The sequence below is a fragment of the Genypterus blacodes genome, unplaced genomic scaffold, assembly GCF_046128005.1.
Source record: "Genypterus blacodes isolate CSIRO-AG114 ecotype Tasmania unplaced genomic scaffold, CSIRO-AGI_Gbla_v1 ptg000021l_1, whole genome shotgun sequence".
Classification (NCBI taxonomy): domain Eukaryota; kingdom Metazoa; phylum Chordata; class Actinopteri; order Ophidiiformes; family Ophidiidae; genus Genypterus; species Genypterus blacodes.
In genome coordinates this window covers 4,205,758-4,231,418 of record NW_027466834.1, presented here as the reverse complement: position 1 = coordinate 4,231,418, position 25,661 = coordinate 4,205,758, and the positions used below count along the sequence as shown (strand labels likewise).

General features: G+C 44.7%; 3 protein-coding genes across 4 annotated transcripts; all 3 read left to right on the top strand.

Moving 5' to 3' along the window:
• Nucleotides 1-3,436, top strand: armc10 (armadillo repeat containing 10). 2 transcript variants are annotated; one of them, XM_076142533.1, is made up of 6 exons: nt 1-494; nt 632-768; nt 899-1,033; nt 1,118-1,294; nt 1,440-1,511; nt 1,806-3,436. In XM_076142533.1, exons 1-6 carry the CDS (start codon nt 242-244, stop codon nt 2,055-2,057), a joined length of 1,026 nt encoding a protein of 341 aa, XP_075998648.1. In that variant the 5' UTR covers nt 1-241; the 3' UTR covers nt 2,058-3,436. The 2 variants fall into 2 exon arrangements, with proteins under 2 accessions (XP_075998648.1, XP_075998647.1); XM_076142532.1 differs by having other exon boundaries at nt 1-506.
• Nucleotides 3,437-4,350: 914 nt separating this feature from the next.
• On the top strand, nt 4,351-17,662 carry LOC142991995 (DENN domain-containing protein 5B-like). The gene is made up of 21 exons (XM_076142238.1): nt 4,351-4,603; nt 8,468-8,577; nt 8,718-9,432; nt 9,539-9,726; nt 10,548-11,048; nt 11,174-11,405; nt 11,760-11,907; nt 12,058-12,142; nt 12,227-12,346; nt 12,435-12,587; nt 12,756-12,834; nt 12,930-13,005; nt 13,086-13,214; nt 13,320-13,441; nt 13,746-13,891; nt 13,997-14,115; nt 14,206-14,390; nt 14,589-14,671; nt 15,368-15,494; nt 15,655-15,811; nt 16,544-17,662. The coding sequence occupies exons 1-21, from the start codon at nt 4,495-4,497 to the stop codon at nt 16,725-16,727; spliced, it is 3,768 nt and encodes a 1,255-aa protein (XP_075998353.1). The 5' UTR covers nt 4,351-4,494; the 3' UTR covers nt 16,728-17,662.
• Nucleotides 17,663-19,218: 1,556 nt separating this feature from the next.
• On the top strand, nt 19,219-25,591 carry sinhcaf (SIN3-HDAC complex associated factor). The gene is made up of 6 exons (XM_076142502.1): nt 19,219-19,389; nt 21,679-21,806; nt 21,916-22,015; nt 22,572-22,695; nt 22,865-23,015; nt 23,126-25,591. The coding sequence occupies exons 2-6, from the start codon at nt 21,679-21,681 to the stop codon at nt 23,469-23,471; spliced, it is 849 nt and encodes a 282-aa protein (XP_075998617.1). The 5' UTR covers nt 19,219-19,389; the 3' UTR covers nt 23,472-25,591.
• Nucleotides 25,592-25,661: the final 70 nt, after the last annotated feature.

Here is a 25,661-nt window from a genome sequence, read left to right as displayed (position 1 = left end):
GTGTGAGGCAACGCCGGAACAACAGGACAGGAGGTCGCTGACAACTGTAGCCTGTCAGCCAAGAGTTTGCTGGATGATGGTTGTGCCAGAATGAGTTTGACGCGGGCTGTAGTCTGGTGGTTTCGATGGGATTTGGTGTCACCCAACCCATGAGCCAAGCAGTTTAACTGAAGACTCGCGTTGTTTGTTGTGTTAAACGCGGGGGTTAGCTAGCTTGCAGAGAGCTAAAGGGGACAGCAGCATGGGCGATGGCAGCTCCGCTCCCAGGCTCGGCAGCATGAAGGCGCTGCTTGGAATCGTCGCAGGAGCCGGAGCATCCTACGGAATTTACAAACTCATGAGCGGGGGAAGCTCCAAGAAAAGTAAGAAAAGTGAAAGCGCCGGCGTGAGGCGTAGTCAGTCCTGCGAAGGCAGCATGCAGCCGGGAAGCTTGTTGGCCAAAGTGTCCGGGCTGGATGTGGTCAGTTGCCGAGGATCTGACACAAAAGATGAAGGTATTGCATCAGGTGAAAACTGTGGAGCAAAGCTGGACATTATTGCTTATATATGAACTTATCACACTCTTTGTCCGGGTAATGATGTCATCTACCCTCCTGTTCCATCTCTTGTCCTGGTTTTGCTTTTCCCATAGGTGACAGCGCACCTGGATCCTTGGAGCCACAGCACTTGCAGGTGTTGCTGTCATGTCTCCAGGCCAGCAGCAGTCCAGCTGAAAGGACTCAGATCCTCCTCACTTTAGGAAACGCTGCTGCCTTCACTGTCAATCAGGTACAGGACATTTGACCTTTGGTGGAAGTCCCAATTTAAAGTTACATTGCTGTTGTAGTTTGTTGTTATTTCACATTCATCCCTTGCCAAGTACTGAATAGTGTTTCTATCCGTTCCGTTGATCCTTCAGAACCGAATACGGGACTTTGGAGGGATTCATACCATAGCTGGCTTCCTTTCAGATCCTGTCGCAGAAGTTCGGGTGCAAACTCTGAACGCTTTGAATAATCTGTGTATGAACATCCAAAACCAAGAGCAGCTTAAGGTACGGCATGAACATGGTTTTGTACTCCCCGCTCATGTACTCACAGGTTTTGCTTAAAAGCGTCCTCCTTCCTTGCCGTCTTAGGTTTATATACCACGAGTGCTGGAGCTGATTGAGATGTCGCCAGTGAATTCAGACCTGCAGCTCTGTGCTCTCAGGCTGCTGACAAACCTTTCAGTCACAGACAAACATCAACATTTGCTGAAGGGATCAATCACACTTTTACTTTCACTGCTCGTTGTGAGCAATGAAGCACTACAGGTGAGTTTGTCCTTAAGCTTGACTTACTCTGATTTTCATGATAAATTAACACTTCTTCTATTGTTATGACTTGTAATGCATTAGAATCATGAAAAATTAACCATATGTAAATCCAATCAAATGTTTAATGATGTTTTTGTTTTAGGTTCAGGCTTTGAAAGTCCTTGTGAATTTATCATCTAATCCAGACACGATGGATGACATTGTTCAAGCTCAGGTATGATTAAAGGGACGAGAACTGGATCCAAATTCAGGAAGTTGTTGTCAGGGATTCAAATATCCAATTTTCCTGTAACCTGGCCTCTTGCTGTGAATACATGGAGTGACTATTTTAGCATGAAGAGGATCTTCTTACCTTAACAGTTGTACTGCACTTTATAGATTTTAGTATAGATGGTGAGAAGGATTCAAAAGCACATTTCTGTCTCTAACCCAGAATTTCAAGTCATTTTGTAATGATGTATTGTAATTCCTCAGTTTACTCTAGTTGTTCTGTGCTTTTCTGTCCCAGGCTCCAGCCTCTGTGGTCTTGCTGTTTGATGTACGGACTGTCCCTCCAGTGCTCTTAAGACTGCTGACCTTTGCAGGAAATCTGAAGTCCTGGAGGCCGTCTGCCCAGGTGGCTGATGAACTGCGGAGGAAGCAGGATTGCCTCTTCCGGGTTCTGTTGGACGAGTCTTCCCAGCTCCAGAGCAAACTGGTCCAGCTGCTTTCACACCCTGATGGGGAGATTCAGGCCCAGGTGGCCCGTATCTTGACCTAGACCTTTCGTCTCTGCACTCTCTTAATGCTCAGCCTTTACTTTCACAAGTTTGCCAAAGCCATGAACCTTACACTTTTCCAATAAAACAATAGATTTATTGCCATCAACCAGTCACAGGCTTGAAATCCTCCACACACCCCACATCCACCATATTCTGACCTTGCATCACTTAATGACTGATTCCACCTCACCAGCTGCCTGTTTCCTGCTTCTTAGACGGCACTTCACTGATGAGCAATGACCCAAAGCTATTAGCAGGAAGCATCCATTAGAGAGTAGAGTGGAGGGGCTAACGACAGACCACCTTGCCCAGTTTTCCTTCCTTTTCATCCTGTTTCAAAGGACTGTGTCCATTCCGCTGTGCCCTTATTAGAGCCTCGTCTAATTGCTCAGAATACATGGAGGTCCGGGTCAAATTTGTGAACCCAAACCCACTGCCAAATGTGTCCGTATGACCTTAACAATGTGCCCCAATTTACTACCCCTGTTTGGTAAACTGTTGAGAGAGGCGTTGGCTGGAGAGGACAGTTTCCCTGCTGCACACCTTAGCATGCCTTGAGACCTCAATGGAGGCACCACAGCCCCAGTCCCACAAGGCTACATTGGCTCAGAAATGCCAAATCCTTACAATAACACAAAGCAAATGTGTTTCATTTACAAAGTTTTCGGTTAATGTAAATTGGCTTTGGCAAACCACTATCTCGGTAAACGTTTTGGAAGTCAACTGAAATTTCCAGCTCTCTCACCTGGAATGACTTACGCGTCCTCCAGGGAGGAGCTGGAGGAAGTTCCTGAGGAAGGATGTCTGGGCTGTGTGGCTTGTGTTGTTTTCACCACAAACTTCAGACAGATCAACCAACAAACATGTACGTTCTGATGACAATAGATACACTTAGCACATCTGAGGGTTGTTAGTGTGTATAGTGGTTCTTGCACCTTATTTAATGTTACCTGAGAATGATGGCTTCCTTTTTATAAAACAGGTGACGGAGCCAAATGTAGCCGAGCTGGAGGACTGGAGTTGTGGACACCTGTGATGACTGTTAAACTGTATTTAACAGCAAGGTGTTTCTTCCTCTTATATCCATGGAAAATGTGATGATTGTCTTTATTATTTTTACTGTAGGGATTTTATGACGAGCTAGCCCAGGTGCACAGAAATGCTGCATATTGTTTGTTTGGTTGGACATTGACTTTTCGGTCCATCCTGGATCCCATCTCTCAGGCGTGTGGTGCACTGGAACAGATAGAGCCAGAGAGAGTTACCTTTGACCTGGAGCATTATATTTATTAAGTTAAGTTAGGAAACACAGATGGAAAGTATCGTTGTTAATACCTGCTTGAATGGTTCAATAAATGGCCGTTGTTATGAATGTCAACATTTGCATCTATTTTTGTCTGTCTTGATGTGTTAAATTAAATTATCTGAGTAAAAATGGAGCCTCTCAATGAAACAGAAGCTTTGATTGAAAAACTTTATTTCTGGGTATTTTTAAGGTATTTCTTAAAAAGGGGGAGGGAGTCTAACATGTTTATGATAGCTAAATCGCTGATAAAGGGGACTTCCTGGTAGCTCAATTAAGCCCTTTGCCCAGATTTAGTCCTTCACAGCTGCATGCACAGAGCAGAAGAAAGCTAAACAGCACTTGAGGTCTTACCTACTCTGGATGAGGCTACAAAAAGCTCTGACTTCACCAATCAAGATCAGATTTGCACAATAACTGACATGAATGCACCAAGCACCCATAGGTAACCTTATGTGGTGCCACATTTGAGGTGCTGTGGAGTGTGAGGTTATGAACAGAATACATGGATTTCTTTGGATTCAGCTGTGTTGTTTGCCTGCTAAATCAAGATGCACGAACAATCTTCAATTTAAATCTTCCAGATTTATTTATCACAGTACACACTATATGTGATGCTGACTGCCAGAACAACCAAAATGATCAACAAATCTAGAGCAAATGCAGTAAACCCCAATTTATGACTGCAATCACACATACAGCAACTCTTGAGACTCTTGAGTGTAAGCCAGGTAGATTAAATGTTCTAGCACTTGTACTCAGATGATGAACTGGTTGAACCACTTTCCCATCAAAGCAGGATCTCTCTCTCTCTCTCTCTCTCTCTCTCTCTCTCTCTCTCTCTCTCTCTCTCTCTCTCTCTCTCTCTCTCTCTCTCTCTCTCTCTCTCTCTCTCTCTCTCTCTCTCTCTCTCTCTCTCTCTCCTCCCCCCTGTGAACAAACTGATGACCACCATTGGATCATCCATCGCATCACAGTCAGGACGCTGATCAGCACGCAGACGAGCACCCGAGTAACCAAGAAAGGTTCATCGGTGTCGGGGGGGACAATCGTTTCGTGATCCGCCGCATCAGCTATGAACATCCACACCGTCAAGCAGAAGTAAACGGAGCTCACAGTACAACGCGCCGAGGATGAACGGCTCTACCGCGGCCACGGGATCGGCTTCTTGCCGCTTCGCCCACTATTTTGTTGTGTGTGGAGTGGATACGGAGACAGGCCTGGAACCCGACGATGGAGCAGGTAGGGTCGGTGCACAAGAATGGAGATGTAACTAAAAGGAGATACATATACACACACCATCCACACAGCAGCTCCTTTAGGCAGCGTAACGTTCGCGGAGCCCTGAATGACACCCAGACGGTTTGTTTTCACGCCATATTTCTTTCTCCTCCTGAACGCGTAAACCAGGCTGCATTGGAATAACAAAGATCGAATTAATGACATTTAGATTTGCCAATGCGTCATTTGTCGTACATTATTTGCAATGTTTTTGAACACACGTTAAGTGTCGCTGAAAGGCGTTTTAATTGAGGTAAACAGTGTTGATTGCCGTGTTGGTGATTAAATGGTGCGTTTGATGTCGGTCGAAAATTCCGTTTTTGATCCCAAATGTGAGCCTACGGAGAATCCAGCGATGTTTTCTGCAAGTCATCCCGCTGCTACACTCATAAGACAAACGGGCATGATCAGAGAGACAACAATGTCCTCTACTGATGTTGCAACACAGATGGAGGCAGTGATCAGTAGCCCGTGTGGCCCCATGTAAACCCAGGGCTGTGTGTGTGTGTGTGTGTGTTTGTGTGTTTGTGTGACAAAGGGCAGTGATAATGGTGATGTTGCACCTGCCTCTACGATACTGTCATCATCTTCCTGGTCTCAGAAAGCAATCGACGCTCCATTTTACTATACAAACCAGTATTCCCAGTGAGGTACCGGGATGCTGTAGTGTTGTCTGTTGGGGGTTGTCATAGAGATGTCACTAGCAGTGATGCTGCCTTGTGATTGTTTGTGATTGATAACTTTTGGTCTCATCTGTTGGTTGCATTGTTGAAAATTGACAAGTGAGGTAGTGTGGCTTTCTCACATGCTGCATTGTTGACACTGTCACTGAGAGGGTGTGTGTGTGTGAGTAAGATTCACCAACAAGCCTCCTCTGTCAAATAAACACGTTCTTCTATTGACGCCTACTTGTGGCAAAATGCCATTTTTAGACATGATTACTTAATCATCAATAGTACTAGATTTCAATTGTGAGCTTACACAATTGTCACACCCTGTATTGTTCTTGTTCTTTGAAACAAACATTTACTGTATGTAGAACAGTTCCTAAGGGGAAACCATGATTAAGTTAACAATCTGGTTTCTAAAGGACACAACAATGAATAATTTGAATGTGCTGAGACTAGAAAAACTGTTAAATTAGGCCATGTTCTCTGTTGAAGAGAACAACACAGTGCTGCTATACAGATTATAGCTCGGTCTTTGTGGCCACTGGCAAGTGTATCTGAGCTCTAGCAGTCGGCTTATGCAACCACAGGTCATCTCATAGGCACTGCAGCAGGGGGCTGCTCCTTTTAATGGATCCATGACCGAGTGTGTGTGTTTGTGTCTGTCTTTGTATAGATACTGCAACTGTGGTCTATCAAGAGGTGTTTACTCTCTTAGGTACATTAACTTGTGCCTGTATAAACAACGTGTTGGGATGGTCTCTGTCTTCTGTGTGTATGTGTAATTAATGAATGCCTATGAAGAGACAATCTGCTCTTGTTGGCTTCTCAATGGATGCCACTGTGTTTTCTGCAGCCTAATCAAATTTCACATGACGCTCCCTGTTGGAATGCTGAATGGCTGAAGCTTCAGCCCATTCACGCCAGATGACTGTCACAGGGGAATGACTTCAGTGGAACTGAACTGATTTGAAAGTGTGCGTTTTGGAAAATATACATAGCATCTTATGTTTAGGACAGATTGTCAATGTTATTTTATTACAGAAGTACTTTTACCCTTCATTTTAGGCAGCTCACCATGTTGAGGTCACTAATGGAAGACAAAATGTGTTGGTGTCGGATTCACCTTCACTGAAAGGCGTGACTTTATTTGTTTGAACTTTATTTGTTGAACTCACCTCAATCTCATTCCACTAAAACGATGTCCTCATCTACTCATCTATTGATGTGATGGTGGTGGATATGACAGCTGACTATCTTTTTTTCTGTTTAATGGATGAGAAAACCATCAGGGTGAATAAACCTTTTTTGATGAGTCTGTCCGCAGTGCAAGAAGGTACTGAGTTCAAATCCTGTGCTGGCCCGGTCCTTCCTGTGTAGATGTTGCATGTTCTGTCCTGTTCTGTGTGGGTTCCTCCAGCTACTCTGGTTCCACCCCCATCACAGTGTTTGGTTATTTACTCCTGCCAAGGCACAAGGTTGTACATTTGTAGTTGATTCCTCAGTGCTGCACTGTGGCTGACCGCTGCTCCTCATATACTGTAGGTGAGGTTAATGCACAGACTGTGCATTAACTGTTAATGTTAATTAACAGTAATGCACAGACTGTGCATTACTGTTAATGCACAGTAAGTTGTAATGCCAGTGACAATAAATGCCTCTTTCGTCTGAACTCTCTCCCTCTAACAACATGCAACAATGCTAATCACATAGACAGAATCATTCAGCACCGGATTATGTAAAGACAACAGCAACTAATTGGCTGGTATGTGTGTGTACGTGGTAGGAGGAGGAAGATAATTACAGCCTGGCTGAAACAGCCATTTAGTGTTTCATTCAGAGACTGAAACACACCGCCCTCACCGACCTCACACTTAATCTGTGCTTTTAACACACAAAGAAAGAGAAAATGGTGACAGTCTGTTTTGGAATTGTGTGAACCCTTTGGTGGGAGCGTGCTGATGAAATTCAGAGTGACGTAGCTGCTGACGAGTTTCGCCTTGATGGCTACCTTCAAGGCCATGGTAACACAGCGGAAATAGCTACCATGGCAACTGCCGTAGGTGTCCTTTTGTGAGGCTGGGTTCGCTCAGCACTTACACAGTTTGTATCCTTAGCAAAGAACATTGCCTTCTCCTCTTGTCACAGTGATGCATTAGACTTTTCTCTGCCACCTGCTCGTCTGACTCAGTCTGAATTGTTGTGTGGATCACTCTGCTTACACCATCGTTTCCTTTCTGAGACTCCTGTGCGTCATTTTTGACACAGGGGAGGTTAATATCTCCCAGAATGCTGAGTAAGAGTATCAAACCTGTTGTTATTATTATCTGTCAATGCATGAAGGTGAGTTTCTGTCATATTTGAGGAGGTATGCAGGATTAATAGCATGCTGTGAGGCGCCCTGCACATGGGAATCCCCTCACAGACGGGATGAATAATGAAAGTACACACTCACTGGATCACCCACTCCAGTGCCCATATTCCCATTTTCAGCATCAACTCATACTCGCACACACTCACTTTCTCTGCCAAACTGAGCAATGCATCAAATGTGTGTGTTGTGGCTGTGGTGATATATGGAATACAGTCCTTTACGTCTAGCTGTAACGGTTGAACCTCCCACCTTCTGATGAATGCTTTGTTTACACCGTCGGATTCAGACTAGCTGCCTTCTTATACTTTCCATTGGGCCAGAGCTAGAGTGCCACAGAGTGGACTGTCTGGTCTGAATGGCCTGTATTTCAGGGAACCTGGAAGTCCCCTTTATCAACAGGTAAAAAAAAAGGTTTTCTAGTTTGTAGTGATCATTTATAAAGCCATTAAAAAACCCTGTGTCCATATAAATATAGCCATCTAATTGTCCTCTCAAAAGTCAGAAGTCGTTCTTACTGTGGCGTGACCAGCATGTGCTGCACTCTGTCTCTATGGCAATGAGTGATGTTACATAACCTCTTTGCTGCAGAGTGACCCTTCACTTTCGTCTCAGACAAATCATTTAAGGAAGAATCTGAACACATGGCAGCGGCTTTAAGCTATGCGTGATCGTTTTCTATCCTGTTCTCTCTGTCTACTTAAATCCTGTTGTGATGAAGATCATGGATCGTCTTGTGATTGTGTCATAACTGTCTTTTTTTCATTCTTCCTTTTTCTCTCCCAGGTGAGGGTTTTGAGCAGAGCCCCATTCGACGCTCCTTTAAGTCAAAGGTTTTGGCACACTACCCTGAAAGCACAGACAGGATCCCCTTCAATAAGGACGCAGTCAACATGGTGAGAGATCGAGCCTCCATTGTTCTTTTAAACAAGACATTTTCTCAGTTATTACCACTCAGATTCAATCAATTAACTGTTGATTATTTGACATCATTCTATCTTCTTCTCCCTTTTGCTCTTCATCATGTTCTCCTCAGCTTTGTATGCCCAGGGGCTTGTCATTCAGGACGCAGGCTGACAGACTTGAATCACGGTTCCATTCCTTCACTGTTACCACTGACAACGGCCCACGCTCCTACGGCTTTGTCCACACCTTCTATGAGGAGGTGACCAGTCCTCAGATCATCACCGCCATGCAGACGCTCTCCCAGATGCATCATGTAGAGCATCACTCCACGTCATCCGCCTCCTCTCCCTCTTCCTCTTCTTCATCGGCCTCTTCACCCTCCACCTGCAGTATGGACTCGCTGGTAAGCAGCTTGGATGAGTCGGATGCCGAGTCCTTGGTGGGGGGATCTGTCTGCCTTGGCTGCGCGGGCTCCTTTGACCCGGCACGGGACACTCTGTATGTGTCTAAAGCCCTCTGCATCCTCGCACCGCTCCCCTTCCTTCAAGCCGCTCGGCAGTTCCTCTCTCAGCTACACCAGGCTGTAACCTCACACACAGCGCCGCCGCTTCCTTTAGAGAGCTACATCCACAACATTCTGTATGAGGTGCCATTGCCTCCACCCGGCAGGTCTCTGAAGTTCCACGGGGTTCAGGGGCCGATCTTGTGCCAGCGCCCTGGCCCAGGTGAGCTCCCACTGGGGGAGTATCCTCTCGGAGAGGCGTTTTCCCTGCTCGGCGTGGACAATATGGTGCAGCTTCTTACCTGTGTGCTTCTGGAGACACAGGTCCTGCTCTGCTCTCAAGGTATCCAGTCTGCTCACTCACTACACTTAATTCGGGCCAGCACACTGAGCAAGAAAAAGGCTGAATTTTTACCATCATCATGACATTTCTTACTTCATCTCCTCAGACTACCAGCGTTTGATGACTGTGGCAGAGAGCATCACTACCTTGCTGTTCCCATTCCAGTGGCAACACATCTACCTGCCTATCCTTTCTGCACCACTGTATCACCTCCTGGACGCCCCTGTGCCGTTCCTGATGGGCATCCAGAGGAGAGACGGAGCTCAGAGATCCTCCCTCCACCTGCCACACGAGGTACAACACCACACAGCAGGCTTATGATGTAATCCGCCGGTAGTTTCCTGTGTAACGTTGCTGTTCATAACGTGCCAATCAAGATTCTATTAGTCATTACAGTATAGCTAAAATTAAATGGCTCTTCTACTCAGAAAGGTCCTCCCTTCTGCATGCATGATAATTCCCCCCTGCCTCGGGCCTGGCAGGCTCATCAGTGCTCTTCCTCGCAGCTACTCCTCCTCCCCGTCCACAAATCCAATCCTGCATCTATAATCACTTTATGCTGCATGAGCATCCCACTGACGGCCCTTTGAAGTGGCTCTGCCCCAGAAAGGCGCAAGCAGAAGAATGGCTCAAGGGATGAAAGCGAGATCATTAAACATGAGGGCTTGAGAAACATCCGACACAATGAATAATTCATGCCAATTAAAAATCCCGGCTTAATTTATTGCAATTTGCAAACAATAAGCAGTGGGGAAACAGCTTAATCATACACTTCACATGTTTACTAGGAGGGGCTGGGGGTTGGGAGAGGAGGGTTGCCAGACACTGTCCATTCCTCAGTACATCCCCTCGCCTCCCTGGAGGCGATAAGCTGATGCCAGAGGTCAGTGTAGACGCTCTTGTTGCTGCTGACTGGGCTGAGCTCCTCTGCTGCTTACAGCTTTCCATCTCCTACTGTAAAAGTTGTTTTATGCATTACTCAGCAGATTTATGGGCACATTCCGTACACATGATTTGTTTACTGGTGTGGAAATCCTCCCTGTCTCAGTCTGGTGGCCGTATTGTGTGTATTTTTCATCATATAAGTATTTCTTCACTGTCTTTGTCCCCAACAGGCCAACCTGTGTTTTGTTGATATTGACAACCACTGTGTGGAGCCCCCAGAGGACCTGCCTTCCTTCCCAGACCGGACGGAGCTACTCCAGGAATTGAGCGAGGTGCTGCTGCGTTTTGGGCTCCCTACCCAGGGGGGCACGATTACAAAGCCCACCGCCACCGCCTCCCCCCGCCTGAGCAGTCTGGTCCTGGAGGATCTGATGGAGGACAGAAGGAACGGGAACCTTGGCGGTGAGGAACTGGCCGTGTTGGAAAGGCTGCAGGCACTGGCACGGAGGTGCGGAGGAGGGAAAATGTCAGACGCAGGGAAGCCGCTGGATCACGTGTTTGAGGAAGAGGAGGAAGAGCTGAGGGCTGCAAAGTTGAACATTCAGCTGAGGGAGGTGTTTGCTGGCCGATTCGCTGCCATGTTTGGCAGGTATGAGGAGTTTGTCATTCACGGCGCCCTTGATTTGGACTCCTGGATATTCAACCGAGAGGGGATGTCCAGCTTTGACAAGGTTATTAAAAGATCATGCATGTTAAATTTAAATGTATCTACTATTATCTATTTTCTGTTCTTATTATCAAATATTGTTGACGGTAATTTGACATAATATATCCCTTTTGAATATGTGTGTTTCAGGGTTCCTTCCTCTCACTCCAGCCCGCATCACACCTGCACTTCCTGTCCCACTTCTTGGAGACAACCATGTTTTCGTCTTTTGTGGACGGGAAGGTGATCTCCCGCTGGGCAGACAGGGAGCCGCTGCAGCAGCTGTTTGACAGCCGCCTGGAGAGAGAGCGACTGTACGACACAGACGAGGAGGACACGCGGAACTGTCGCTACAGGAAGTGCACAGTGCTCTTTGAGTCAGGTACCGAGGAGGGGCTCAAACAAAAAACGGGGGGACAAAAGGGTTAAGCAAAGTACTGACTGCACTGTGGATGCTGCTTCAAACACAAATTAAAGATTTAAGTTCTTCCTCACAAGGTGGAACACTTGTAAAATAACACCAAGGCAAATGCTACAAGCTCTTTTACTATCATTTACTTTATATCACTCTCTTTCATACCACGTGTTTTGTTTTGTTTAGTCGTTTTTGTCAGAGAAGATGTTCATATATGAGATAACATCATCCAACAGTGAAAAAGGATTCCTGTCAGCATTCTTTATTGTCACCATTACAGTCGCTGTCCCCATTTGACCATGGCCACGTTTCTCTCTGCAGCCCAGGCCATTGAGCGGCGTCTGGTAAAGGCAGACCACACAGCCATACACCCCCACCTGCTGGACATGAGGATCGGCCAGGGGCGTCACCAGCAGGGCTACTTCCCCAAGCTGCAGGCTGATGTTCTCGCCCAGGGCCAAAATGCCAAGTAAGCCCAACTTTCATGCTTTAAACAAAACACAAGAGCACCAACAATCTGCTGCCTCATCCCACAGGCTAGACACATGAGCTATAAATACACACAAACACTGTCAGAGTTGTGAAATCTATTTTAATATGATGTCATCTGGGTGAACAGGTGGTCTAGTCGTGTAACAACATCACGCAGGTCTGAGCCAAAGAGATCAGCAGGCACCGAACAGGCAGACAGTGAACAAAGACAGGTACTTACAGAGTGTATGTTCACACACAAACACACGTCTACACACAAAAGTTGACTGATTTATTGCTTTGTTTTAATTCATCAGAGGCACACATTTGTGAAGAAGAATCTACGGCAGTCTAAGCTGCTGGACCCGTCGCCTGTAGCCATCACTCAGACCCACAGGGAGTTCGCCGATGGTCTGCTGAGCGAGTGCCGTCTGAAGGTGAGACGTCGCCTCCGTTTGCCCTCGCCGCTGTCTGATTAGTGTGTGGCTCAAGGTTAAGAAGAGAATATGCTGTCTGTCTTTGTAGACTAAACGAATGCTGATGGAGAGGATGGGGAAGGAGAGTGTGGAGCTGGGTCAGGGTGAAGCCAACATCACAGGCCTGCAGGAAAACACACTGATTCACGGTCTGTGTGACCTGCTAGAGAGAACCTGGGGCCACGGTCTGCAGCTGAAACAGGTCAGACACACACTCGCACCTCCGCACACACACCTACTTACCATAAACAACCCCAAGTGACCTATAAAGATATCTGGGACCCCATGAACACATAGACATGAGATTGAATAGCCTGAATGTTTACAAGTGTGTTGGTTCCAGCAGGAGTTGACTGTTTGTTTGCAACAGGGGAAGTCTGCTCTTTGGTCCCATCTGCTCCACTACCAGGCTGCCCAGGAGAAGATGGAGGCACCAGCCGAGTCTCCAGGTCAGAGTGCTGTCAGATGCTGGCTGTATTGTCTGTCTCTGCACAAATCACCAAGAGTCAAATGATCAAATATGTTAAATGTGCTGTCTGTTTAGTGTCCAATGGGCCAAACCAGAAAATGTTTGATGATGGAGCTCTGCTTCTTAAAGGATCCTTAACACAGGATATGAGGTAATGAGGAGCATACAAACTTATTCTGTGAATTATTTTGATTAGAGAAAAAAGGTTCACTCAAGTTTGGTTTTTTCTAGGTTTATCCAGACCATGAGTGAGGGTCTGTCTGAGGTGGGTCAGGCCCGGGCCTGGATTCATCTGGCCCTGGAGAAGAAGATGCTCTCCCAGCATCTCAAAGAGCTGCTTATGAACCAGGAACTTCTCAGGTACAAATCACTCTCTAAACATAGGAAGAGGCTCTGATAGAAGGCTTTTAGAGTTTCGTTTCCATGTTTTTGATGGATTTCTCCCTCTTTGTGTCCCGTGGACAGACAGCTGTATAAGCCCCACGCATTCCTGCAGTGCGATGAAGAACGGGAACAGTTTTTGTTCCACCTGCTCTCTCTCAACACTGTGGACTACCTCTGCTTCACACGTGTCTTCACTTCCATCAGTACGTCCCAGAGACTCCCACAGGACAAACACATAACTCACTGCGTCGGTTTGATGGCCCGAACCGGTTTAACGGTTTATAGCAGTACTAACACATCAATCAGCATTCTGCATATTGCTCTGTATAGAACTCACACATCTTTGGAAAAGTGCCACGTGTGAATTTCCCTTTTCCATTGACCTTTTGACCTACAGAATTCATTTTAATGTCATTGTTTGGATTTGTTTTGATACCTGCCATGTGTGTGGTTTTGAGATAACTTTAACATTGAAAGCTTTGCTCTTTGTGTCTTGTTTCTATCCAGATATTCCATACCGTGTCGTTATAATACCCATGAAGAAGCTTAGCATCGCAATGGCAACCGTCAACCCATGGGTGTGTGTGTCTGGAGAACTGGGTGACTCAGGAGTTCGGCAGATCCCGAAGAATACACAAGAGATTTATTTCCAGGTCAGTATATACCTACGTCCTACACAAATGTGCTCGACATTTGCGGAAAACAACAACAAACGACACATTCAGAGCTTCTCTCACTCGGGTTTGTGTGTTTTCCAGTGTAAGAACCTGGGAAGGTTGAGCACTCTGCAGCTGGGACAAGAGAACTCCGGCTTACTGGCTAAGTGTTTGATCGACTCCGTCATGGTGTACAACGAGATCACGGGACACACCTACAAGTAAGATTCTCCCTGTGTCTTTGCTCCTTTTAGTTGACACTTATTTTTGTATGAGATTTAACAAACTTCTGGGTCTCCTTTACTTGCCAGGTTCCCATGTGGCCGCTGGCTGGGGAAGGGGGTGGGCGATGGCAGCTTAGAAAGAGTTCTCATTGGTCAGCTGGTGTCACCTGGCGCCGAAGAGGACTCCGGAAGGTGGACGGGGACACCTCCAGAGCTGTCCTCTCCATCTCAGAGCGTACGGGCAGTGCTGGGATCGTTTGCCGGCCGCAGCAGTAAGAACCGACAAAAGGACACATTCTTTTGCACAATAGCTGACCTACTTGCCGGCTTATACTACCTACGAAGGCTTCTCCGCCTGTATCAGCTTCCTTCTCCGTCACTCGTCCTCCCCCTCCCTCGTTTCTGTGTCATCCTTCATCCCAACTGTTTCTATCTTTAACTATTCTGTCCGTCTTCATTTAACCTCGCAGGAATGTTGGCCGTTGAAGTACAAGAGGACATGAGGGAGGCGGCGAATAACCTTGTTAAACACTTCCACAAGCCGGAGCAAGAGGTGCGTGATTTGAAAATGGGACTCAGCTCTTCACTTATGCTCTTTTTTTGGGGGTGACATTAAACTTTAAATGCGTGATCAGCAGAGAGCATAACGGTAATAATAAAATAACGGCGTGTAATGTCTCCTGCGTGGCATGAAAATGGGCTGTAATAAAGGTGATCTGTAATAGCTCATCATTAAGCAACCCAGCTAAACGTGGAGCATAATTTCATTACAAATCACAGGAGCATCTCTGTGTTCTCTGTTGTTTATCTCCAACATGGTTCATTACCCCAGTTTCTCCAGCCTGCATCTCATTTGGGTTATTTCTGTGCCAGACTGGCCTCTCGCCACTCAACAGGGCGTTAAAATCACCGCAGAGACTTGATGGATCACAATAGATTAACACTAATGGGCCTCTAGTTCATTGTTATTGTGTTTTTATAGCAGGTACTTGAGTACTCGGCCCTCGGGACAATCTCACTGCACAGGCTTTAATATAGGGAGCTTCAAACTCTGTGAATACCATTTCTTTCCTAGTGAGGAATGAGTCGAAAAACAATTCCAAAAAATAAACATTGTTCTCTGCTGTGGGTGGTTTGGCATAAACCGCAGTGTCCTCTATCACTCCCGCGAGTGACATACTCTGAAGTTGAAAGACGAGCCTTTTGATTTAAGTGCCTCCATTAACTGTTCCCATTTTTATGCTGCCAGAGAGGAAACTTGACGGTCTTGTTATGTGGCGAGGCGGGGCTGGTGCTTTCCTTGGAGAAATTCCTGCTTCACGGCTTCAGATCCAACCGTCTCTTCCAGCGAAATGTGTTTGTTTGGGAATTTGTAGGTAAGTACCCATTTAAGTGTCCCTATCTTCTTGTTGTCTCCACCTAGTGGCAGTCAGTATGAATTTCACATTTCATATGGCAGAAAACATAGTATGGTTTGGGTGTTTCACTGCTATTCATATACACTAACAGATGTTAATGTCATCCATCTTGTCTCAGAGAAGGCAGTAGTGTTCATGGACGCAGCTGATCAGATGGGCGACCTGCATGAATCAGCTTCTACCTCGCTGTGCCACTACGTCAACGCTATAAATGCTTCACCACGAAACATTGGCAAAGAGGGAAAGTTCCAGCTGTTGGTCTGCCTGGGGATCAGGTGAGAGTTCAAACAATTTCACAACAAGGGCTAAAATCAATATCCACGGGAAGGAACCAAAAGAAAAACACATTTTGAGTGTTTAAATAAGGATGTGGTTTGCAAATATACTGCCTGGAATCTGGTTGTAAAGCGTCCTGGTCAGTATATTGTGTTGTGGAGAGGCGACACCGTTTCCTTCCTGAAGCTCCCAGAGGATGTTGCCTCCGAGGTTTTCTCAGGCTGACCCATTTACAGCACATATATAGCAGTTATGTGGAGGTAACGTGTCAGCCGACATCTTCTAGTGTTGGTCGACCTATCAGAGAAAACCTACATAAAACCTGCATAGCACAAATACATCCAGCCGTCCATTTTTCTTTAAGGGATACTTTAAATTTCCTATTCCAATTCAGGATGAATTAAGTTTGCCGTAAATCTGCATAACCAGTGACTGAACTTTATACAGTTATGGCCACAATTGTAGTATTTGGTAGACTTCTGAAGTGTAAAAGGTTGTTTTATGTAAATGTACTGCCAAATAAAGTATCTTTATAGATGATAGCTGCAATGCAAGAAAGGCAACTAATGTGATTATAGTAGAAGACATTAATTAGTCATTTTAAGACAACTTCACTCTGCCTCTATTGTCTTTCAGCCAGTTAACCATCAGATTTAAAATGAAACGCTAAGATTCATGATGCATTTATGGGACTAGACTGTTATTGACGGTTGACTTGTTGGACTTGGCAGGGATCGCCTCCTGTCTCAGTGGCTCCCCTTGCTGGCCAAATGTCCCCTGATGGCACGGATGTACGAGGAGGGGGCTCTGCTACGGGACCCAGCCGCCGTGCACTCCCTCTCCCGCATCCTACACACACTCAACGACTTCACCATCACCCTGGAGACGGCTCTGGTGAAAGGGGTGGACCTCTGACCTTAACAGATAGGCGCTATGGGACACAGAGTTCACCCCCCCCTCCTCTCACCTCCCATAGACTGTAACCTACTGCGGTAAGGTTAATGGTTTAAAATGTGATCAGTGAGCTGGTTGGCTTGGTCAGACGGGATGACCTCACAGGGATTTGAGGATGGATATGGGTTTTTGCGCCAAAATGTTTTGCCTTGTACACTGATGTAAATTCTTATACAGTATTTGCTTCAGGAAATATTGTTTTGATTTGTTTTCTCTGCTTGTTTACACTGTGAAATACTGTCTCCTCAATAAATAGACAGTCATGCCTAATCTCACGTTTAAGATCAGTAGAAACGGCTCACACCCATTTAAACATGACCTGAAGACAACTATATCTTTCCTCCTACTGCTGTATTGCTTGTACTTGAATTCTAAACTAAGCACATGCATGGCCAAATTCTTGTTTCTCTCAGTGTGGTGTGATTTCAGATCTCAGGCCTTACGACATAAACGACTTTTCTTGGCTTTATTTATTAGATATCTTAGTAAATATACTCTATCAAACATATGATGATGCTTTCACTGTACTGTGTAATGTCTGGCTTGTTCCTCAGTGTTGAATTCACTTTGGGGTCACAAACTACAGGGTTGTGCCTGTTTTGGCACTTGAGAACCTGTTTGGTGACACACTAAAACCAAACTAGTGTCCTATTTGTGTCTGTTTAAATGGTCTTTGTCACTTTATTTCTCCCATGGTGAATATTTTGCTCCTTTGAATCTTTGTGTCCATCTGTGAATATGTTGTGATGAATTTGAACTATTTTATGTATAAAGGCATCTTGTTTGTGTCGTAGCAAAACGTTAGATTTCACTATGGGTACACTTTACTGATTCTGTGGATGGTGTTCATGTTGTTTCTAAACTGTTCAATTGTCTTTGCAGGACGTTGAAACAGAGCACAGGTTCATGGGAAAAAAAGTATTCTGTTGACGTTGCATTTAATTTAGCAGTTAAAAAACTATGAAAATGCTCCTGTCTCCTGCACTGTCTGCAAGCACTATGTAACCCACAATGACCAAGCCTCTATTACCAGATATAGATTAGAGAAAGCAATAATGAACTGTTGTTATTTATGAAATGTGCTGTCCAAGATTAAAGTTGATATTGACATAACTGTCATTTATTTCTTCTTTTATGCTATTTGGCATACATGTCTGATTAGTAGACTCTTGCATAGGAGAGATTTCCAGCCTCTAAACGGTTTTCTGCAATTACTGGTGTTTACAAATAATTTTCAAAGTCGACCAGAAGCAAGTGTAATGTTTTCTAATATCTGAATTGTCCTATAACTCATGTCAGGGGGCTCCTTAGATCAGTAAGTATATAGAGTAGCGGTGTTCCTTGATTCATATATGCAACAAACTGGCCCGGTAGGCTGTACATTACTTATTTTCTAAGCCTGGCCATTGTCTGTGTTATATAGTATTCCATCTATTGCAGAAAGGCTGGTGTAAACACAATACATCCTGAATGCCTGTACAATCTAATGTAATCTAATATAGAAACTCTTTGTGAAGCATATAATATTGGATATTTGTGGGGATTCAGAGAGGTGATATTTGAGGCTGTAGTTTGTAATGTATTGGATTGCATTTTACTGGAAGGCCTTCCTATTACTGTTATATGGGATGGACAGCAAAATGCTTTAAACATGGAAGGGAAGTAATGAAAGAACACTTATATTGCACACAGCTGTGCAATAGCAATAACAATAGGAAAGGGTTGGTTGCAAACAAATTAGTAACTAGCTTGGGATCTTAAATATCCACTAATAATGAACAAAATTCAAGAGTCTAGTGACTTAGTCCCACGCAGAAACGAGCAGAAGTTCACCCTGTATGTCCATAGTCAGGTAGGTGGCTGTGGGTGTGGTTAAAGATCCGTTAGGAGGCTCTGTTAGTCTTTCCCTTTAGCTTGGCCACCCAGGGAGTCCATTACATACACGTTTTTACACGACTTCCTGAATAAATCATTGAATAAGTACCGCACGTTTTATTGCGTCGCATCGACTTGACGCTACGTTGAATTACGTAAGAACGGGGTGTGGGTCTTTAAGAGGAAACGCGTTTGTGTTAAAATACAGCTGATAAAGGTGTTATCGACGCCTCGGTGAGCGCTGAGTGGAGGCCATGTTTCAGCTTTTATTTACCTCTCCATCACTCTGGCCGCGCACTGACGAACAAAGCGCATCTCTGCTCGCATAGACCGCAGGTCCGCGCGCAGACAGACCGGCCATCTGGCGTTCTGTAGTAAAACTACAGGCCCCGCCCCTCTGCTTACATTCTCCAATCTGCCATAGCAACCGGAGCCGAGCCCCCTGTTCCCGCGCAGCCTTCCCTTCCTTATAAGGTCAGTAGAATGCAGACGCACGGCTACGTCACACGGCGTTTATGTAAATGCATTTGATTGAAGAAAACGAAAAAAAGCTTCTGCTCCACTCTGAAATGGAGGTGTGGATAGGGCGCATGCGCACTCGGTCCACAACTATCCAGTCCCGTCCACAAGCGCAGACATCAACAAGAGAGCGGGTTACTGATGCGGGTTGATTTTCATAATAGTCACATCGTAACGACGCGGTGTAAAGATCACCACTTTTCATCAACTTCACGCAACTTACGCAAAGGTAATGAACCTTTCCTGTTTTCGCGTTTGCTCTGGTGTTTGACGGTTTGCGGGATTTGATAGTCTTAGCCGTGCTTTAAAATGTGTAATTCAAAACAAGCCGCGAGTTGTCTCAGAACAATTGCTCTTTTTGGGGCCTGCAGCGGGACCGGCTGAGTCTGAACCGTGAGTCATACTTAAAGTGCTTCTATTACTGGACTTATTGATATGCACTTAAAGTAAAATAGCGGACGTGCTGAACGTGTGTTAGACTGAGTGTCGTGTGTGAGCATTACGAGCAAGAATGGCTGTGGTTACTGGTGAAGTGAATTTGGTTGTTAAGAGGCACTCGCTCATTTTGTCGCCTCAGAGGTTTGACTAAAGTGGTTTATATTGTAAAATAGTGTGTGATTATACGACACATCGGTGAGATGTATGTACGTGTATGTCCACGCTGTGGCTGTAGTACTGCACCTTCAGTCTGCTGCTAAATAAACCAAGTTGAATGTCTCACGCCCACCCTGAGCACAGATGCGCCTGGACACGCGGGTGCTGCTGTCAACAAAATACTGCTAACAACTATTCATGAATGCATCACGAAACTTAAAACTGCATAGAAATGGTCTTTAGTGTTTAATAACGCGACAGAATGCGACTTAAAACAACCGCCGCTTTGAAGTTGCTGCACATGTAGTTGTCGGTGGGCTGTTGCAGTGACGCGGTTGTGGAATAACAAAGAGTAAAGATCAAATTACACGACAAACGGAGGAGAAATTCCTGGTAGAAAATAAAATCACTCTTATTTTTTTGGAATCGTGTTTGCGTGAGATAGTTCTGTCGGCGTGTAAAGTTAAGAGTAAGGGAGGAAAGAGCCGGGATCGTCGAGCAGAGGACGGTCATTATAAAATGGGTGCGCATGAAGCAGGTCGTGTGGCGTGCCATGCTTCCTCGCTGGAGTGGGCGGTGTAACTGACGACTTTTCCCTCGATAAAAACACGTGTATTCCGCCGTGTCTACTATTCCTTCTCTAACTGAGGCGTTATTAACCAAAGTCTCTGTTGCTTTCGGACATTTCTATACAGTTAACTTTTAAAAATAAACAGTTTTTGGGGCTGGAAATCGCATCACTCCCCCTTATCCACACTGCCTCCGCCTTTGAAGTGTGTTGCCATGTTGAGTTGCGTCACGTACTGTATTCTGCTGCTACAGCAGAGATCGTCTCCGTTCTGCGAGATGAGGCCTTGGACGCTGTTAAATTGGACCGCCATCAGCGTTTTGATAACCGCTGTTCACTAATTTCATTAAAATATATCAGCTTTATCTTGAGAAAGATATTGTAGTCAAGCCTGGCAGGGCTGCTCATTGGTTGTCAATATTTTGTTGTTTGGTTTTGTTGTAACAGATTTGTGTGGATGTGGTCATGAAATACTTAGTCCGACACAGTTTTGTCTAACTCGATCATACACGATATTAATGAATTTACGATTTCCGGAATAATCTAGAAAGTTCCGGAAAATATTTTAAGGATCAGTGACTTATGAATTGCTTCTGTATTGCGTATCTACTCCAGTATGCTGAGCAGTAACTATTCCACAGATATTATTTTTGACATAAGAGGACATTTCCTCTATCTAGTTATTTCCCCCATATAATTCCCAAATCTTCCCGTTAAGGTGGAATCGCTCAGAGTGAGAGGTGTTGCTTTCTCTCTGTTCTGTGTCTGCTCTCAGTGGCGCTGCACTGTCAGAAGACCCGGAGGACTGATGGCAAGAGAAAACCCAGTCTGGGGGGCGCGGCTCGCAGTTTTGCCGCAGTTCAGGTCCACATGTGCGATGGAGAGAGTACTTTGCCTAGCAACATAAATCACAAGTCCTCCACATAAGCGGCGCGCTTACAACACCCCAAGTGAATCCTCCCGGTTAAATCTCCGAGAGGATCGGCGATTTTTGCATTTTTTTTGCATTCTTTGTCATCACAATCTCGCATCATGCAGTTTGTTTCTCACTACAGGAGATCAGTGGTGTCATGGGGCCTGTAAGCGTCGGGCTGAACCGGTGTTTATTATAGTTTCAGAATAAAGCGTGCGAGCGTAGCAGGCATGGCGATATGATCTGTCTGACACGCTGTCTGACTGCTGACCTACTTCCCCCATTTGGGTCAGATGCTTCAACACAGTCGCTTTCACTTATTTACACACATCAAATCTGTGAAAACCCCCAAATGTCTGAACAAGACATATGGTCCCATGCGTGCTTTTATTCAGGACACACGCTGAGATATTCGGGATCAATCACTGTTGTTTCTCACGCAGATGTTTGGCTTCCATAAGCCGAAAATGTACCGGAGTTTGGACGGCTGCTGCATCTGCCGCGCCAAGTCATCCAGCTCTCGGTTCACAGACAGCAAGCGGTATGAGAAAGACTTCAGGAGCTGTTTCGGGTAAGACACAGTGGAACCACGTGGGCTCAGTCAGAAGGCGAAAAGTCTCATATCAGCACATATACACTCGGCCTGTGTGCTTATTGAATGTTACTGTCTTGTGTCGCAGGTTGAGCGAAAGCCGGACTGGAGACATCTGTAATGCCTGTGTGCTCCTGGTGAAGAGATGGAAAAAGCTCCCGGTGGGAACCAAGAAGAACTGGAATCATGTAAGTGATCACACAGGAGCACCCCTATGGTCTGAACCTCAAATCTAGGATCAGTGCTTTCCTCATGTAGAGCTCCATCTTATTCTGTCTTGTTTCAATATTCTGACATTCTTTTCCACAAATACTCTGAAGTAAATTGATACACATTGGCAACAAACTGAGCCGGTCTCTCTGCAGTGGTGTTCCCCCCTGCTTGTTTGGAGAAAAGCTGTATTTTCAAGGCTCAGTAACACTAAGCCTGTACATTTTTAGGGCTTTCCATTTCTGTAAAACAGCAATGGAAATCTGAATTAATCACATTTTAAATGTATTTGTGTGTGTGTATAGAGTTAATTGACGGTCAGACTGCAATAATCCTGTCCACTTCTTTCTACATATGTGAAGAATAATAACTGCAGTCAGAGGACACACCTGTTGTTGTTCTAAAACGGTCACATTTTACATCAATAAATATTCCCTGATATGTTTCTTTAGCCTGTTTTCTTTAGTCATGCTTGAGATTGCACAACCACTCATGGCAGCAATATTTCCCTCCTCTTCTTTCCTCTCCACGCAGGTGGTCGATGCCAGAGGAGGTCCGAGCCTAAAAATAACATCCAGGCCAAAGAAGATAAAGTCCATCTCTAAGAAAGCACGGCCGAGCCAGATCAGCAGGCTGCAGAAGGAACTGAAAAGAAACAGTATGTTGTGTATTTTACATAAACCTAGTAAGGCCTCTCACATTAGCATCTTAAAGGAATAGGCTTTTTCTCGTCACATATATATTTCCTATGTGAGATGATTTTGCGTTGTATTGTATCACACCTTATCACCTGGTCTCATTCCCTTGTGCGCTGTCCTGTTCACCAGATTCAGATGCCCACAGCACCACCTCCAGCGCTTCTCCAGCTCAGTCTCCCAGCTACAGCAACCTCTCAGATGACGGCTCAGACACTGAGATCAGCCCGGGATCCAGCCGCTCCCCTGTCTTCTCCTTCTTGGACCTCACCTACTGGAAGAGGCAAGTCAAGAACATTTGCAATAAACATATGGAATATCTGGGATGTATCAGTAAAGTATGTGACATTTAGAGCATGACTTTCACTGTTTATCATGCTTATCCATGTCCAGGCAAAAGGTTTGCTGTGGAATCATCTACAAGGGTCGTTTTGGGGAGGTGCTCATCGACCCCCATTTGTTCAAACCCTGCTGCCGCAACAAACAGCGGCAACAGGTGGAGCAGCAGCAGGAGGAGGAGGAAGACGAGGAGGAGGAAGACGAGGAGGAGGAGGACGTGGAGGTAGAGGAGGGCCAGGTAGGGGCTGGCGTCAGCGAGCAGAAATCACAGATGGAGGAAGTGAAGGAGGCGGCGGTGGCGGCGGCAACATGCGAGGAGAACGCAGTGGCCGCTCAGCTCTGCGTTACCATGACAACACCTCCAAACAGGAATGAGGTGGCGATGGAGCAAGGGTGGTAACACTGCAGTCGCCCACACACTTGTATACACACACATCTCTGAAGAAGAAATCTTGGGGTGCTGTTGTTTCTCAAGCACTTAAAGAAGTTGCCTCAGATTGCCTTCTGTCAAAACGCAGCTGAAAATCCGTTGGTCTCCTCCATAATAAAGTGGGAGGATGTGTTTATTTTGTTTTAAAATGGTAACTTATGAACTTTTGTGTTTCCACTTTTGTCTCTCTTTGTATTTAAGCTTCTTCTCATTCTGGTGATGGACCATCATCTGTGATACTTAGATGAAATGCTGGAGCTCTAGTTTGCTGGTACATTCAAAACATTTTCTTCCAAAAATACAACGCATCCACTTTAAGAAAAAACAAATTACTACTTGAAAGTCATTTCAAAGTTTCAAAAGTGCAGCTCAGTCCATTTTCAAAAATCAGTGAACACAAATGGAGTAAGTTAACTGGGAAGGCAGAGTGATGCGGAAATGACAGTTAATGGAGTAAAGTTCAGGCTGCATATCAGTTAAATGTGAAGCGCTCCTGCTGTATCTACACTGAAGTTGAATGCTGAAGCTGATGCAGTCAAGCACACGTTTAGGTCTGAGTGCTCGGTACACAGCAGAGCTGATGTCAAACGTTTTTAATTTTGTAAGCATTAAGTAGGTGTTAAGATGACTAATATGACGTGATTAGTTTTACTTCCTTCACTTAAGAGTAGTTGTCTCTGTTTTTAAAATGGTTGCTCTGTCATTTTGGGATGAATGACATGATACATTGACAGACCGACCTGTACAGTTGCCCTCGTGTTTGTGTCTCGACATTGACGTTACACTCCTAGCAAACGGTTTGGTTATGTAGACTGGATTTGTGTGTCTGCGTGCGAATAAATGGGCCCCATTGAAATAAGGCCTATTCACAGCTTCAACAGCAAATACACCAGCCTTAATTATGTGTCATGGACAGTGCAAGTATTAATTCTGGATTGGTATTAAGGATCAAGAAAGGGACAGTAGCTATGTTTATTATCGTGGCCTCAGCAACACATAGTGCATTTTGCATGAATGGCAAACCCAAACATCCTCTGAAGACCCAATGATCTGATGCATGAGTCTACTAAATTGCATGGCCTTATATAAACTGTAAATCTTACTTTTATTTTTTTTAATTCATTTCTCTGAAGTTTTAACTTATTTTTATATGTAAAAAAAGAAAAAGGAAAAAGAAAACATGTCTTTGCATAATAATGCCACACAATACAACAGCAAAACATGCAATCGGTCTATAGTCATTCAACAATATCCACATCAATAATCTCCGTCATTCCCGGGTCACTAAATGGTAAAAACTTTATACAAGCTGAAATTCTATGCCATTGCCTCTTACATACCACAAAGGTGTTGTGATATATAGCCTAATATTACTTTATTTATCAAATGCAAGCCAAAGCACATTGAAATTCACCCAACGTCAAATCAATGCAGGTTTTCTATGGACACTTGTACTTGTCCACGGTCATTTGTATGTATGTTTATGGTATTCTAAGAAGAACACTAATATGAAATTTCATACATGTGATGTTGTAGTTGGGAGCAGGGGGTGTGTTCTGTACATATGGGGTTGGTCGAGTGTCTTCGCTCTTTTATGGGTCCCATTATTTATTTATTTCATATTTATTTGTATCACTGCATCCTTGCTTAAAAGTGTAATACTATGAATTCTGTTCATCTTTTGAATATAAGTAGTATGGTTTTGTACATCAGTACTTAATCGAATGTAATTCTCATACAGGCTCTGTCTAGCATTGCCCTGAATTACTGGTTGTCAATATTTGTGAAATGTTTTTAAGTATTTATTTACTCATCAGTTGAGTTGCGTGCAACCTAACTTATTCTGTACCATCACCCTGGATCTGTATGTAGACTGAAACATAGATTAGATTGCAACTACACTGTAGTTTTTCTCTTTTACCTTTGTAGCCTAAAATGTAATGAAACAGTAGAATAGCCAACACTAGACTTGCATGTACACTTGCTATGCATTTACTTAGCCTACAAGTTAGACAAAGCAGTTTTGTATTTTTTATACATCATGTACTTTTTTTACTTGTCCCTTAATAAAAATACTTTTGTGAGTTTTATTCAGTTTAGTGTGAGCCTTATTTGACTTGACATTAAATGAAGATGATCATGGTGATGGCTGATACATAT

What these genes read in the sequence shown, in the direction of transcription:
- armc10 (XM_076142532.1), top strand. Translation starts at nt 242, where the DNA reads ATGGGCGATGGCAGCTCCGCTCCCAGGCTCGGCAGCATGAAGGCGCTG. An exon ending in CTGCCTTCACTGTCAATCAG is followed by an intron (nt 769 to 898) that starts GTACAGGACATT and finishes TTGATCCTTCAG; the next exon opens with AACCGAATACGGGACTTTGG. An exon ending in TGAGCAATGAAGCACTACAG is followed by an intron (nt 1,295 to 1,439) that starts GTGAGTTTGTCC and finishes TTTTTGTTTTAG; the next exon opens with GTTCAGGCTTTGAAAGTCCT.
- LOC142991995 (XM_076142238.1), top strand. Translation starts at nt 4,495, where the DNA reads ATGAACGGCTCTACCGCGGCCACGGGATCGGCTTCTTGCCGCTTCGCC. An exon ending in CACAGTGCTCTTTGAGTCAG is followed by an intron (nt 11,406 to 11,759) that starts GTACCGAGGAGG and finishes TTCTCTCTGCAG; the next exon opens with CCCAGGCCATTGAGCGGCGT. An exon ending in GCCCAGGGCCAAAATGCCAA is followed by an intron (nt 11,908 to 12,057) that starts GTAAGCCCAACT and finishes CTGGGTGAACAG; the next exon opens with GTGGTCTAGTCGTGTAACAA.
- sinhcaf (XM_076142502.1), top strand. Translation starts at nt 21,679, where the DNA reads ATGTTTGGCTTCCATAAGCCGAAAATGTACCGGAGTTTGGACGGCTGC. An exon ending in GACTTCAGGAGCTGTTTCGG is followed by an intron (nt 21,807 to 21,915) that starts GTAAGACACAGT and finishes CTTGTGTCGCAG; the next exon opens with GTTGAGCGAAAGCCGGACTG. An exon ending in GAAGGAACTGAAAAGAAACA is followed by an intron (nt 22,696 to 22,864) that starts GTATGTTGTGTA and finishes CCTGTTCACCAG; the next exon opens with ATTCAGATGCCCACAGCACC.